At 39.3% G+C, this 15,120-nt stretch overlaps 2 protein-coding genes across 2 annotated transcripts; one reads left to right on the forward strand and one right to left on the reverse strand.

Annotated features, from left to right (window-relative positions):
• Positions 1-1,155: 1,155 nt before the first annotated feature.
• Positions 1,156-5,778, forward strand: LOC149815876 (large ribosomal subunit protein eL6-like). The gene is made up of 4 exons (XM_089988237.1): positions 1,156-1,466; positions 2,320-2,426; positions 5,171-5,349; positions 5,440-5,778. The coding sequence occupies exons 1-4, from the start codon at positions 1,213-1,215 to the stop codon at positions 5,593-5,595; spliced, it is 696 nt and encodes a 231-aa protein (XP_089844363.1). The 5' UTR covers positions 1,156-1,212; the 3' UTR covers positions 5,596-5,778.
• Positions 5,779-7,060: 1,282 nt separating this feature from the next.
• LOC149815877 (FT-interacting protein 1-like) lies at positions 7,061-10,639 on the reverse strand. Its single transcript, XM_089989047.1, has one exon. It carries the CDS (start codon positions 10,001-10,003, stop codon positions 7,631-7,633), a length of 2,373 nt encoding a protein of 790 aa, XP_089845173.1. The 5' UTR covers positions 10,004-10,639; the 3' UTR covers positions 7,061-7,630.
• Between the last annotated feature and the right edge of the window lie 4,481 nt (positions 10,640-15,120).

The following is a 15,120-nucleotide window of genomic DNA, read 5'->3' on the forward strand; positions in this document are numbered from 1 at the left end:
TTATGGAGACAGACATTGAAAGCAAGAGGTTTTAAGTTGAGTAAGAGTAAGACAAAATATATGGAATGTCAGTTTAGTAAGCAACAAAGTAGTGATGAGAGTGTAGTGAAGCTTGGTGAACAAGAAATATCAGTGGATGATTGTTTTAAATATTTGGGATCTATCATTCAAAAGTATGGAGAAATTGATGGAGATGTAAATCATAGGATAAAGGTTGGGTGGATGAAATGAAAAAGTGCAACTGGAGTGTTGTACGATCGTAAAATACCATTGCGGTTGAAGGGAAAGTTTTATAGGATGACTATTAGGCCCACTTTACTATATGGTACGGAATGTTGGGCTGCCAAGAGATATCATATTAAAAAAATGAGTGTAGCTGAGATGCGTATGCTTAGATGGATGTCTGGAAATACAATAAAAGATAAGATTTGGAATGAGGAGATAAGTAAGAAGGTAGGCATTGCACCCATTGAAAATAAGATGAGAGAAAATCGTTTACGGTGGTTTGGACATATTCGACGAAGGCCTAATGATGCTCCAGTTAGAAGGATGGAGAAATGAAAGAATATATTAGTTAAAAGAGGTCGGGGTAGGCCTAAGAAGACTTGAATGGAGATGATAGGAAAGGATATGAATGCTTTGAACCTCACGGAGTACATGGCATTTGATAGAAATGATTGGAGGAGAAGGATTCATGTGGAAGACCCAGAATGATTTTCTTTTGTGGTTCATATCGCCGACCTCAATTGTTTTGGGATGAAGGCGTAGTAGTTGTTGTTGTTGTTTGTCCCGACCCGTACCAAACCTTGTAGGGTATGGTGATAAATAAGAAGTCGGGTTAAGACCTAAAGGTTCGATTAATACATGGATCAAATTTTATACCGGACTCGAGTTTCAATTAAGACCTGCAATTTTTCAATGTAAAAATGATAAAAAATTGTAGTTTATCAGGTATGTCTCGGGTCTGATTCATGTAGTATTTATTGAGTCTGGATATAGTTTTTCTTACGATGAGTCCGATTAGACCTGGGCCTGAACCCGATACCATACCCGAAAATCGGGGCCAGGTTCCACCTGGGTCTTAACCGAACCCGACCCGTTGACACCCCTAATCCGGGTTTTATTTCCGCAATCTAGGGTACTCTCTCTCTCTCATTTTGTGGGGGTGTCTGCTGAGCCTGAAACCGAGAACCGCAGCAAGAGAGCGAGAGGATGGCGGCACCGAAGAAGGCGAGGGCGAGCAGGAACAAGGAGCTGATAAAGGGCGTGGGGAGGGTGAGCAGGTCGAGGATGTACCACAAGAGGGGGCTCTGGGCCATCAAGGCTAAGCACGGCGGCGCCTTCCCCTCCCACCAACCCCAACCAGTGGAGCCCAATCCCGCCATCAAACCCCCCAAGTACTACCCGGCCGACGACGTCCCCAAGCCCATCCCCAACAACCGAAAGCCCAAGCCCACCAAGCTCAGGTCTTTCTCCATCTCTCCAAGTATACTGGTTTTCTAGACGAGCGGGTGCTTGCAAAGAACCACTTGACCAGTTCATTTTTTGTTTGGGGAGTAAGATCTGTCTACATTGTGGGGGGATGATATTTTCTTAGTTTCGATTTTATTTGTTTTAGATCCGACTTATGGAATGGATGTTGTACCTTTTATCTATCGATTATGATATTATGATCAGGTCGGATACAACAAAAATTGATTGATTCAGGATTTTCCTTTTTTTTTGGTGAATTTGTTTATCCTTTAGCTATTTGTTTGTGATAGTTTTTATTGTGTTTTGGATTTGTATTTATTTGTTCTTTTCAGTTGTCTTCTTTTGTAATAGTTGCAATGGTTAACAAATTCTTTCTTCGTGATTTTCATGCTCGAAATGTTTTCTTTTGTTTTTTTTTTATTTCTTTATCATTTTTACCATTTTCTTTATGATGGTTCGCATTTTATTCGTTGGGTGTGTGTTACTGTTGTTTGTTGAAGGATTGGGTTGTTCCAGTTTGTTAGTTAAATGTGTAATCTCTTGAATGGGAGCGGTATTGGTTTTTCTGATGCAATAGTGACCAAAACCGAACAGGAAAAATAGGAACCGGATCATTTTTGAGGTGAAAACTGTCAGAATTTTATCATTAATGCATGATCATAAGAGAAGAGCTTGGGACAATGTTGTCACCAAAATAAGAAACCATTTGTTTTCATGTCACCTTTTATAGAGAGGATGTTGGTTTTTTGTTGTTCAGTTGAATTCCATGTGTTAGTCTTTTCTAGTCCTCCTTTATTTGAGGCTTTTGGTGTATTTTAATTTTGTTTTCTTATATGGTGAATGTAGGGCGAGCATCATTCCAGGAACAGTTTTGATCCTTTTGGCAGGACGCTTTATGGGAAAAAGAGTTGTTTTCTTGAAGCAGCTTCCCTCTGGGCTTCTTCTTGTTACTGGTAAATTCTGCTTTATTGGATAGTTTTTTTTTCATTTTTTACCATATACTATTCATTTTATTCAAAAATATTTTCATTGTTGTTTCTTCATTTATTTTCAGAAAACTATTATTCTTTTGATCACCTGATCTCTAGCACTGTATCCCTTATTACAAATGCCAAAAGGTTTACATTAATTAATTTGCTGTGGATACTCTAATTATTACTAATTTGTTAGTGGGAAGTTCACACATGAGGCACAAGTAAAATGCTTCCTCAAAGTCTGGAGGCTTCAACGAAATGTAGTTCCCGTTTATAGGACTCATATTTCTCACTTGTGGGATTTATGGCTGTGGATTGTAAATCCACCAGTTGGGATCTCTTTTATGGAAAGAGATGAGGGTAATGATAAGTCTTTCAGCAAATGCCGATATAAATTTGCCATCCTCTAGGAGGAAATGTATATCTTGTAGATATTCTGATATCATAAAAGACATGCAAGCCAAGTTAGAAATGTAATTACTTGATTGAGTATTTTAAAGTATTATCGATCTCTTTCAAGGGTCTTAAACTTACATATGGATGAAGCAACAACAACAGTACAGAAGGAGGATATGTGATGTATGTTGTTTGTATTTGATATATTAATAAATAATCAAAGTAGATGCATAGCAAATGAAGATATTAAATAAGAGGGAACCCTTATAGCTAGTGGATCAAAGGTCAATAGGACAACCTAATTTAAGTGGAATTCAAGTCTATTGGGGTTGTGATTTTTAAGGGGTAAATAATTTAAACAGAACATGTATGCTGGTATGCCTCATTTATGATGGCTGGTAGGACAACCAAATTTGTTTATGTTGTGCATGAGACATGTGGCTATCCAATTAAGAGGATACTTTCATCATCATCATCATGCCTTATCCCAACTACATGGATAACTGGAGTTTCAGTATTTTTTCTGGATGATGCAGAACCTTCCTAGGAAGGGGGGTCACTTAGTGGGCCCTCCTCCTAGATAGCAAACCCTGGGTGAGTTCGAAGCCTGCAAAAGACACCAACCCGGCAAACCATCAATATGTCCCCAGGGGAACCAATCCTTGGCAAGATGGGGTTTCACTAGGGCTGCACAACGAGCCAAGCTAGCTCGGGCTCAACCTGTTTAAGCCCAGCTCAAATTCATTCTAGAAAATAAACGAGCCAAGCTTGAGCAAGGCTTCAAGCTCGGTTCGCATAAACGAGCCAAGCTTGAACAAGCATTTGAGCCTAGTGAAGCTTGTTTAGCTTGATTAAGCTTCGTTTATATAATTACTTGAGAAGTCCGTTTTCACACACACACACACACACACACACACACACACACACACACACACACACACACACACACACACACACACATATATATATATATATATATAAAATTTCCGTTAACCAAAAGAACAAAAAAAGTCTTTTATCCCAATGGTTAAGGTGTTGGGCTTTCACATGGGTGGTTTTGAGTTTGAATCCCATTGTTCTCTTACCTTTTCACAAAAAATTTAAAATAAAGTTGTTCAGCTCGAGCTCGACTCAAGCCGGTTACAGACAAAGGGTGTTCAAGCTCGTCTTGAGCTCGAGCCGAGCTTGAACACCCAAATTTATCTAACTGAGCTGAGCCAGCCCAAGCTCGGCTCGAACCCGGCTTGTGTGCAGCCCTAAGTTCCACCATCATTTCAAAACTGCCCTAACCACTTGGGCAACCTGGGTGGGCTGAGCTTCAGTATATATTGTAATTGAATTTGACAAAATTCCATAATTAACGTATGGTAGTGGGTTCCTCAGGACTCAAACGAGAATAGTCAGGTGAAATGGATAATCTCCTTGTTTTCCAATAGGAGAAAAGGATCCCTCCCCAAACCGTGCTTGCGTTTTTCTATACACTAGAAAATAGAACTCTAAGAAACTTGAAAAATGGAAACTGTGATGATAGCCTTGTTGCAGATGGGGACATTTGGCAGCAGTTTACTCAGATTGAAGCTTGTGAGGCAGATGCACAAGTGCAGATGTACATATGCACATAATTATGCCCATGGTTAGTCCCCATTCAAATGAAATGGATTGGAATTAGTGTGATTATTACATTGTAGAAGTCCCTTGTGTTAATCCTTAGTGTTGAATTATCATTTTCAATATTTATTAACCCTCAGCAGTTTTCTTCTTAATCTGTCTGTAAGCTGGTTTAGCATGTCCTATAAGTGTTTATGTTTTGCAGGTTCCTTTATGCTGGTGAAAACTTTTTTTATTGTAATTGTTTCAGTGAATAGATGTCGTTGGTTTCTGCTATATTAAACTGGTTGAGTTTCGTTCATCAATAGGGACATCTACTTGTATTGGATATGTGGCTATGACAGAGACCTATAAGTATGGGTCAAATTTCTTTTAGTTTGTGGATATAGTTTTGATTGGATTTTCATGTTCAGTAAATCAAGGTATTCCCTGTTGTGTTGTGCTCAGTTGATTACATTTTTTTTATTTTCAGCGAACAACTTGGTCAGTTGGAGTTTTTCCTTATAATTCATAATTCAGAATATATACATGTGCACATGTTTTTTCTGAAATCTGTGGTGGATGCCTTTGTTTAAGCGCCAACTGTCTTGAGCTGATAGGGGTTCTGCTAACTTGCTTCAGTTATGGGCTTGGGTTTCTTGAAGTTTCATCTATCATATTTTGCTTTGCTTTTGATTTCATTCTTTACCACACCCTCTAACCTTGCTTGCTATCTATAGGGCCATTCAAGGTGAATGGTGTTCCACTGAGGCGTGTTAACCAAGCGTATGTTATAGCAACTTCTACCAAGATTGACATTTCTGGCATTAATGTTGAGAAGTTTGATGACAAGTACTTTACAAAGGAGACTCAGAAAAAGAAGAAGACAGAAGGACAATTTTTTGAGGCCAACAAAGAGGTTGATTTGATCTAATGTCCTTTAGCTGCATTATGTTTGGTTGTTCCTTTTTACAGTTCTGATCTTTAATGCATTGTCTTTTTGTTATAGGAATCCATGGTTCTCCCACAGGAAAGGAAGGACTACCAGAAGTCTGTTGACAGCCAACTTATCCTTGCAATAGAGGCAGTCCCAGACTTGAAGGCATATTTAGCAGCTAGATTTTCGCTGAGGTCGGGCATGAAACCTCATGAACTTGTATTTTGAGGGAAACTTATTAGAACTTGAGAAGTATTCTTTTTGTTCAGACTTTGGCTGGCTGCATAATATGTGTTTCTTTATAGCCAGTTTTTGTCACTGGGGACATTTTATTTGCATGTCTTCTTGAAAATGCAGGGCCACTTTGTAAGTAATTCATTATCTGTAATACTTGTTGCTTCCTCGTTTTTTCTTTTCTTTTCATTTTTAGTTGATCTAATGCTTCTCAGCTTTCTTTCTGTTTTTTTTTCTTCATATTATCATAGTTGCACTGTTTTTCGCCAAAATTGACAAGGGATCGTCCTTGCTATTCATTCTGGTCCAACATGCTAAAGTTTTTATGCCTTCACCGAAATTTATTGTCACGGTGGTTGAATGATTTCTCAGTGGCTACATGTGACCTAATGTTACAAATATTGCTGATATTTTGAAATTACGATGAATTTATGGCTGCTTCTCAGAGGCTGACTGATTAAAAAAACATGATATTTTCAAAATATCATGTATTCTGGAAATATTGCATTTTTATCATGATATTAGTGCAATTTAAAAACAATTTTTTACTATTTTTGGTGTTATTTATATTATTCTTTATATGTTCCATATATCGAGCATGTATTTGTATTCTGTTTCTCCCGATGGTTTCCAAAGAAACCAGGATTTTCTGTGTCTGAAACTTTCCTGAGATTTGGCATTGGATGTGATGCTGTTCTCAGCCTGATTTAACCACACCACCTTCATGATGATTATATGCTGAGATTTCTCTTGTTTTCACTAATTTGGTGCCATGTAATGGAACAAAAAGATCGGGTCAAGATCTGGGGAATGACCCCGGGCATCACGGTGAAAAATTAAGTTACACCTCAAAATTCTGATTGACTGTGAAAGGGTTGTACACTATGTATGCATTCCATTCAGGAAAGGAATGAAGACCGGTCACGTCTAGTAGACCAATTGGAATGACAAAGGATAGACAGGACCACATTTACCAATGAATCAAGATCTTTTTCTCCCCTGTTTTGCTTTTGATTTTGAACACATAAACCCATTCCACTTGCTGCCATGTTGACCAAAGTGACTTTTTTCATGACTTGATCAGTAACTCGCCCCTCGTATTCTAAGATTATCTCATCCTTTGGTCAACATTAGCAAACCACATCTGTTCTTTTATCTTTGGGATGATAGGCATTCCTGTTCACACTTCTGGTGTGGTTATGCCATGTATATTCCAAAAGATTTCATAGCTGCTTCTCTACGTTCTTTTCCTTTTTTTTATTAGCTAGCTGGGGTTAGTCAGTCTCCTACAAGTTACCAAAGAGATCCATTACACATCATTCACGTTGGAAAATCAGTCTTAAGGTTTTATCATTGCAGACCCTATCTTCCTGGCTAGCTTCCAAATGAGCATGAGTTAGACTACATGCTCAAATGATACTCTGTCAACCAAACGATGCGGGAAATGTGGGAGCAACTATGATGAAAAAGACTTCTTCTCATTTAGGGCAAAAATATTTTATAAACATTGTAACATACAGTTTTTAATCAGGAAAAAATCTATATTTTTTGGCCAACATGGTCAAACTGGGAGGTGAGATTCATTCTATGCTAGCTCGTCTTCCCTTCCCCCAAAGATTCACTGGGACCTTGTGCCCTGTCTAACCATCTGAGCCAAGCTGTCCTGAGTCTGATCTGGTAGTAACTAGATCCAAGGCCAACACATCGTTTTGAGTCAAGGGATTGTGTTCAAAGCCATCCCCATTTTGACTTGTTATCCAGTCTATGAAAAGAAGACCAATAAGCATGATCACAACACAAGTCATTTATTGAGTCAACACACACACACTGAGGATAAAAAAAAAACACTAACATTTTTTACAATCAAGTCCAGCACCTGACGCCCAGGTTTCGGTGGGTAGACTCGCAACTTTATTGTATCAGACAACATTGATTTACTACTAAAATCAAAGCACGTAAAACCAGAAAGATAAAGAATGAGAATACTGTGTTGTACAAAAGGAAAACGATCAATCAGCTTTGGATGCTCTCAAAGCATGCTGTCTATCTTGGCTGGCAATCTCTTGAAGAAATTGCTTGGAACTGAAGGCATCTTGCTCCTAAACCTCGGGTGCCTTAGGGTATACAGTCCTGCAACCAAACCCACTACCCTGAAGGGTGTCACATAGAGAACTACAGCTGAAATCAAGCAAAACATTATGAACAAGCATGTAGCTCTTGGGTCCCTCCAACTCAGAAGAGACTGAAACCTCTCTCCTTGTGTTGCAATATCTCCCACCACCGTCTGTATCCTTCCTGCAATGCTTCTGAGCCGATCATACCTTATGCGAACTATCTCCTGGGGCTTTGACGTTGGGAATGTGTCGAATTCCTCGTCCAACTCATCAGTATTGACTGCCTCTGCCAAAGAGAGGCGTGTATCCATGTGAGGCGGATGCCTCGGTCTCAACCTGTAACCCCATATCCCAATCATAAACATGTACAGGAAAACTGTTGGGAGGATCAGTTCAGGGTACCATATGAGAATCAAGAATAGCACGTGAACCAGCACAGTGGTAATGGGGTTCCTCCAGTGGCAAACATCATTGAACCAGTTCACAATGGAGATCATGCCGGAAAAAAGGGATATGATCCTGAAGAAATTTGCTTTGCTCCTCCTCATACTCCACATGTGGGAGTCGACATCCAACATATACTCTACTACCTCCTTCCTGAGAGGAGGTTCAGCCCTGCCCAGCCTCGCCGCTACGATGTTCATGGCCTGATGTCTTAGGCTGTCAAGCTGGCTAACGGTAAAAGGGTGCAGGTAATGCATCTTGGGAAGAAGGGGATGACCATAGACATAGATCATGTTTGCTAGAGATAAGCATGTGAACCTAACTGCTAGCTGAATCTCACCCATTTTCTTCACCCCGGAGGGTTGAAGAACAAGCAGGGGATATGAATGAGTGTACATCTTGTCAGTTTCTAATGTCGAGAGGCGGATTCTTACCTTTCCTATCCTTGAGTCTCTTGCTAGGCCGCCACCAGATGCCTTCTCAGTGCCACCAAGGTGACAGTTATCAAAGACTCCCAAGGTGACCACAGTACATGGGTCATAGACCTCCCAGGTGTACTGTTCATTCCATTTAGGAGCGAAGCTGTCTAAGATAGTTCTTGTTCTAACCCACTTTTGTCCATACTTTGCCACACTGTATGCATCTGTGGTGCCTTTGCCATCTCTGCTTTTCATGGGGAGCAACCCTTTGGCACTCAGTATGCCGACTTCTAGAATTCCTATGGGCTGCTTCCACAATTGCTTTGCAGTTGGCCGCTGGTCGCTGATGTACATGGTAGACTCATCAAGAACATGATAAGCACCTTCCAAGCATACTCTCAGGTGAACTCTGCTGGAGAATTTGAGCTCCTTTCTCTTGTCAGCCTCCAAGACACCAAAACCAAACTTCTCCAAATCGAACCACCGGGAGTGAACTGGCCTGTGGTCCAACCTCTTCTCGAACATTGACAATGGTATCACAATCTTCCCCAGCACATCATCCCTTGAAGGGCTTACTCTGTCTTCGACAGACAGCAGAAGCTGCTCTTCGAAAGGCTCTGCGACAACGAAGACGAGATCTTCGTTCCAGAATGGAGTCGTGGTTCGTTTTGAGGATATTTTGGTCTTGAGCACCTGATTTCCTACTTGGACTTTAACAAACACCTCAGCGAACCTGCCTTTCTCATTTGGTTGCAGGTCTTGTGCTTCAATCACATTAACTCTAAGGTACCATAGTTTAGGGGAGACATAGACCTTTGATCTGACATTGAAGACTCCTTCACCGTGAACAGCAGCTGCATCACTGTGCCATGCTTCAGGGAAAGCTTCATCTGCCTGTGTTCCCATCCACACAGCAAGCATGATCTCTCCCTTCACTTTGCCTTCTCCTCGCCGGTCTTCCAGCCTGTACCACTGCGGAGCCAGTGGACTATCAGGAGGCACCCTTGTGGGCACTTCATTGAGATCAAAGACTACCTTTCCGAGATAGTCATCCCTGCCTATCATCTCCTTGTCCTTGACAAAAACCTCCAGCATAGAGGACTGTATCCTCTCTTTTGAGAATGCAAAAGCTTGGTTCCACTCGGGGTTAGGCTTCTTCTCAAAGTGCCTTGTTCTCCCCTTGTAGTTACCAAGCTTCACCTCTACATAAGGGTCACAACTCCCGGTTATGACATTCGTAGGAAGCTCTTTAGCCTTCACTACTCGAACATAGAGGTATTGTATCTGTTCCACGAGGTCGTAAGCACTCGTGAACTTCTCAGCATTCCCCCATAAGCTTCCCCCACCAAACGTCCATCTATCTCCAAGTTGTGGCGCAGTCTCTTTCAATTTGTAGTCCTCCCGTGGGTGCTGTATCTGATACATGATTATCAGAGCGAGATCCTTCAGGCTGTTGCTCTTCCGCAGATCCGACAGGCTTTTTTATTTCCTCTAGTACAGTGGCAGGATTGGCAGGAGGTGAAGTTGGTGTAGCAGGACAGGGAGGTGATGCTGGTGTTGCAGACGTTGGTGTTGGTGTTGTAGTGGGATTGTGGCTATCAGCCTTTGTGATATTATCACCAGAAAAGAATTACAACTGTTATCAGCAGTATCAGCTGAAGGTAGAGGTGTTGTTTGCAGTGTTGGCAGAGAAAGCAATGTTGGTGGCAAGAGTTTGGACGTGGTTTGAAAGATATAGCCAATAATTCACTTCATGGCCAGCAGGAATCTCTTACAACTTCGTTGCCTTGTCCAACAAATTTGCACTTTTCCGACGAAGTTCGGGCAATAATTCTCTCTCCTGTCTGCCGTATACTTGGACCTTGATGTTCTGGTTATGAAGGTAAGCAATGTTGCTCACCTGAAACAAGAGTATTTCATTCCAGATTGGGTTGGGTTTCTCTCAATGGTGTTTGTCTGAACTCTCTGTTTATCAGAATCTAGTTCTACAAAGGGGCTGTAGTTACCATGACCATATTTTGGCATGAGGTCAGAGCCATCTATAGCATACAACAAACAGCTTCATCCTATGCTTGCCTTGCTCTTCACTCTTGTAAAGGAAAGCAAAGGGCCCGAGCAAGGAAGCCCAAGTTTGGATGGGAAGCAAAGCTGTTTATTCACTAGGGTCTTTCAGAAAGCAAAAGATGGGAACACTGAAGGGAACCTTCATTTCTTTCTCCTGTGAGAGCAGGTTTTTACTTTAGGAGGGAGAAGGGAACATCCTTGTATGCCAATATTCTGGCATGATTAAAAAAACTAAAAGGTGCTATTAAAAAAATGAGAACGCATGGAAACAGTTGTTAATGCTGCTTATTCTTTGCCTCAAACTCGATGTCTGATGTATTAATAAAGTTGGGTTGGTTCATTGAGCATCATTTAGATCACTGCATCAAGAATGATTTGTCTGTCTAATACCAATGTTGACCAGTACTGGGTTGTTCTCTGTCCCAATTTCTGCGGAGCTCTCTCTCTCTCTCTCTCTCTCTCTCTTCGTGCGTTCTTCCGGGACAAAAATTCTTTTCTTCTTTAGCCAGGTCAAAGAAATTGCATCAAATGTTTCCAAGACAAAGCAAATGCACCACGCAGACTAAAGCTGGGGCTTTTAAAAGGAAAAGCAAAGGGAAAGGAAATCTCATCACCTTGCGAAGGTTGCTTTACCTCCCATTGTTCTCTTCCATGAATACAAATATTCCCAACCGTGATGTCACTCGTAAAATAGTGTAATCAATTAGGTGCTTATCTAGATTTGGGTAAGCTTAGCATAGTACTACCGCACCCAGTTTTTTGCACCAGCTATGCACTCGTTAACCCCTGCATGGAACACAAAACTCCACAAAGATTTATAGCCTAAAGTTTGAATTCCCATGTCCAGACTCGTTAGCTTTAAGTCTCATTGAGTGGCTCTCTAGAAAGAAACCCAGCCATGGGAGGGTATAGGACTCCCTCAGAACTTAGCAGTATTATCCTTCAAAAATAAGCAAATGACGATGCTCTTGCTTCACATTGGTCTCTACATATGCAGATGGTTACCAAAGTTTTGGAACTGCCAGAGTTGTCTAACCACAAAAATATTGGCTACACTCAAGGGTTCCAAACCCACGACTGAAAAACTTCATTATTTTTATTTATTTGTTATTATTATAGCGATGTCTTATAAAACCAAGCATGTAGATTACATCAGTATGGTTAGATTCAAGATAAAAGAACAAAAAATCCATGAAAATTGTGGTTCACATATTAGTTCTCAAAGTCATGTATTCACATTATGAAGCTTCTTTTTTTTACATATTAATATCATATGTTGTATATTACTAATGATTAGTGAAACTCATATTTAAATAATTGTTCATTATTAATGAAATATATTCTTCTTATAAATTACACTTAAGATAGCGATAGAATTCAGTAGTTTTACAAGAACTTATTAACAGTGTCAGTTAGTTTGTTATTCAAATCATAACCATGGTTTCATTTCAGTGAGGACTTCTCAAATTATGCTGATTTATGCTTTAGAGAATTTGGTGACTGAGTCAAACACTGGATCACTCTCAATGAGCCATTGACTTTTTCACTTCAAGCGTATGTGACTGGTGTAAATGCACCAGGCAGATTCTTTTTATTTTCAATAGTTTAACATTTTTTAAAAATTCTTATTTTGATTGGCTTTTAGTATTCTTCTTTCCTTCAAGGAGCACATCGAGCCTAGGTGGGTTCACCGCTCAAGGCTTACTGCACAGGTCATTGTGAGAATTTGAAAATACTATGGAAAAAACAATTCTAGCCAGAGAATCTCGACCTTGATCAGGTTACACCTCACCATTTGTTGAGGAACAACTAGATCTCGTACCAGCAGATGAACCCCATTACATCTTGAAGATAGAGGAGAGTTTTGTAAAAGAAAAAGATTTTGTAAAAATCCTTAAAAATCGATAAAAAATTTTGTTGGTGAAAATTTTGCATCAATATATATATATATATATATATATATATATATATATATATATATATATATATATATATATATATATATATATATATATATATATATATATATATATGTCTCTATACATTTCTATATGCAATATTAATATATATTAATGTGCACATTTTACATAGGTATATATGTATGTTTTTAAAAAATATTTATTTCATATAGAAATATTCATATTTTTTTTTTTGTATATCTATGTCTAATTTTTTCAACTTATTGAAAGATATAGAGAGAGGAACAAAGATTTGCATATGGTTTTTATTGATTTAGAGAAGGCATACGATAGAGTACCTAGGGACGTTCTCTGGTGGACAATGATGAAGAAAGGTGTTTCTCTCAAGTACATTAGTATAATTAAAGATATGTATGAAGGAGTAGTAACCAATGTCCGCACTTGTGGAGGGGTGACAACCAATTTTCCGATAACGGTTGGGTTACATCAAGGATCTGCTTTAAGCCCTTTCCTATTTGCGATAGTGATGGATGAGCTTACGAGATCAATTCAAGAAAATGTACCGTGGTGTATGTTGTTTGCTGATGATATTGTTTTGATTGATGAGTCTAGAGTTGGGGTTAATGCTAAGTTAGAATTATGGAGACAGACATTGGAAGCTAGAGGTTTTAAGTTGAGTAAGAGTAAGACTGAATATATGGAATGTCGGTTTAGTAAGCAACGAAGTAGTGATGGGAGTGTAGTGAAGCTTGGTGAGCAAGATATACCGGTGAATGATTATTTCAAATATTTGGGATCCATCATTCAAAAGTATGGAGAAATTGATGAAGATGTAAATCATAGGATAAAGGTTGGGTGGATGAAATGGAAAAGTGCTACTGGAGTGTTGTGCGATCGTAGAATGCCATTGCGGTTGAAGGGAAAGTTTTATAGGACGACTATTAGACCCGCTTTACTATATGGTACGGAATGTTGGGCTGCCAAGAGACATCATATTCAAAAAATGAGTGTAGCTGAGATGCGGATGCTTAGATGGATGTGTGGAAATACAATAAAAGATAAGATTCGGAACGAAGAGATACGTAAGAAGGTAGGTGTTGCACCCATTGAAAATAAGATGCGAGAGAATCGTTTACGGTGGTTTGGACATATTCGGCGAAGGCCTAATGATGCTCCAGTTAGAAGGTTGGAGAAATGGGAAAATATATTAGTTAAAAGAGGTCGGGGTAGGCCTAGGAAGACTTGGATGGAGATGATAGGAAAGGATATGAATGCTTTGAACCTCACCGAGGACATGGCGTTGAATAGAAATGATTGGAGGAAAAGGATTCATGTGGAAGACCCAAAATGAATTTCTTTTTTGGTTCATATCGCTGACCCCAATTGTTTTGGGATGAAGGCGTAGTTGTTGTTGTTGTTGTTTTGTATGTCTAATTTTTTATATGCACATCTTTTTGCATTTACATTAACATACAAATTGAAACTTAAATTTTCATTATATATATAAGATTGCGAGCATATGTGAATGGTGGCAGGCTGAGCCAGCGCGACCAGGTCTTCGTACCAGGTGCGGTTTCTTCTGGTTATAAATTAAAAAACAAAAATGTGAATGGGCTTAGAAGCAAACTACGTACACATGAGGTACTTCTAGTGTCTTTTTCACAAATCTGGCCCTATAAATGTGTTTGCCTTGGTTGCCACTTGGATCATTTTTTTGATGAAAATATGATTTTTTGGTCTTAAATATCTGTAAAAATCTAGATCATTAATTTTCAAGCTTTATAAAAGTCTATTCACGTGCCAGAATCAAACGATCCAATAGTCTACTCCTATAAAATCAATCATGTAGATCACATATATATGGTTAGATTTTCAGAAAAAAAAGAACTCCAAGAATCTCCATATATACCTCTGTTTGTATGTCGTGCGCACCAACACCCTTAGGTGATATTACTGTTATTTGTGTTTCCCCTTATAGACATCATTGTATTTAAGCATAGGGGGGTGTAAAATCAAAGAATTTTGACTTGTAGTGAGGCTAGGGGGTTGACTCCCTATATCAGTGTAATCACTTTCATTTCTAAAGCTAATGAAGCTAATGGTTTCCCTTCTCCACTTGTGTCTCTTCTCTCACTCTTCTAGATTTTGTACTCAAGGCATATTAGCATCAATCAGGAGGGAGATTGGATCTTTATGGATGCATCGGGAACCTGCTGATGTTAGCAGTACTATATTACAGGTTGGTGTTTTGTTGATTTGAGCATAGAATCCAATAGATTGTGGTTTAGATGCCCATGGAACAAAAAATCACAATCATTAGAGGTATTTTGGATTTTTATTATTTTTCCTAAGAATTTTTGGGTGACTAGTTATACAATGACCAGATTGTTAAAATATGATCATTCTGAGCAAAGTAGCCATTCGAAGTGATTTGGGTGGAATAATGTTGTGGTTTGTGTTACTGACATGTGGTAACTCATTGTGTGCAGATATTTGGGCATTAGGTAGCCTACTCTCACTGTAGCAGTGTTAAGAGACTATTGGTCTATTGCAACCATA

Source organism: Nuphar pumila, chromosome 15 (assembly GCF_984573655.1).
Source record: "Nuphar pumila chromosome 15, dmNupPumi1.hap1.1, whole genome shotgun sequence".
NCBI lineage: Eukaryota > Viridiplantae > Streptophyta > Magnoliopsida > Nymphaeales > Nymphaeaceae > Nuphar > Nuphar pumila.

Bases quoted from the DNA above. Each gene is read 5' to 3' on its own strand.
- LOC149815876 (XM_089988237.1), top strand. From the start codon at position 1,213: ATGGCGGCACCGAAGAAGGCGAGGGCGAGCAGGAACAAGGAGCTGATA. The intron at 1,467-2,319 runs GTCTTTCTCCAT...TGGTGAATGTAG, and splicing joins CCCAAGCCCACCAAGCTCAG to GGCGAGCATCATTCCAGGAA. The intron at 5,350-5,439 runs GTTGATTTGATC...TTTTTGTTATAG, and splicing joins TTTTTGAGGCCAACAAAGAG to GAATCCATGGTTCTCCCACA.
- LOC149815877 (XM_089989047.1), bottom strand. From the start codon at position 10,003: ATGTATCAGATACAGCACCCACGGGAGGACTACAAATTGAAAGAGACT.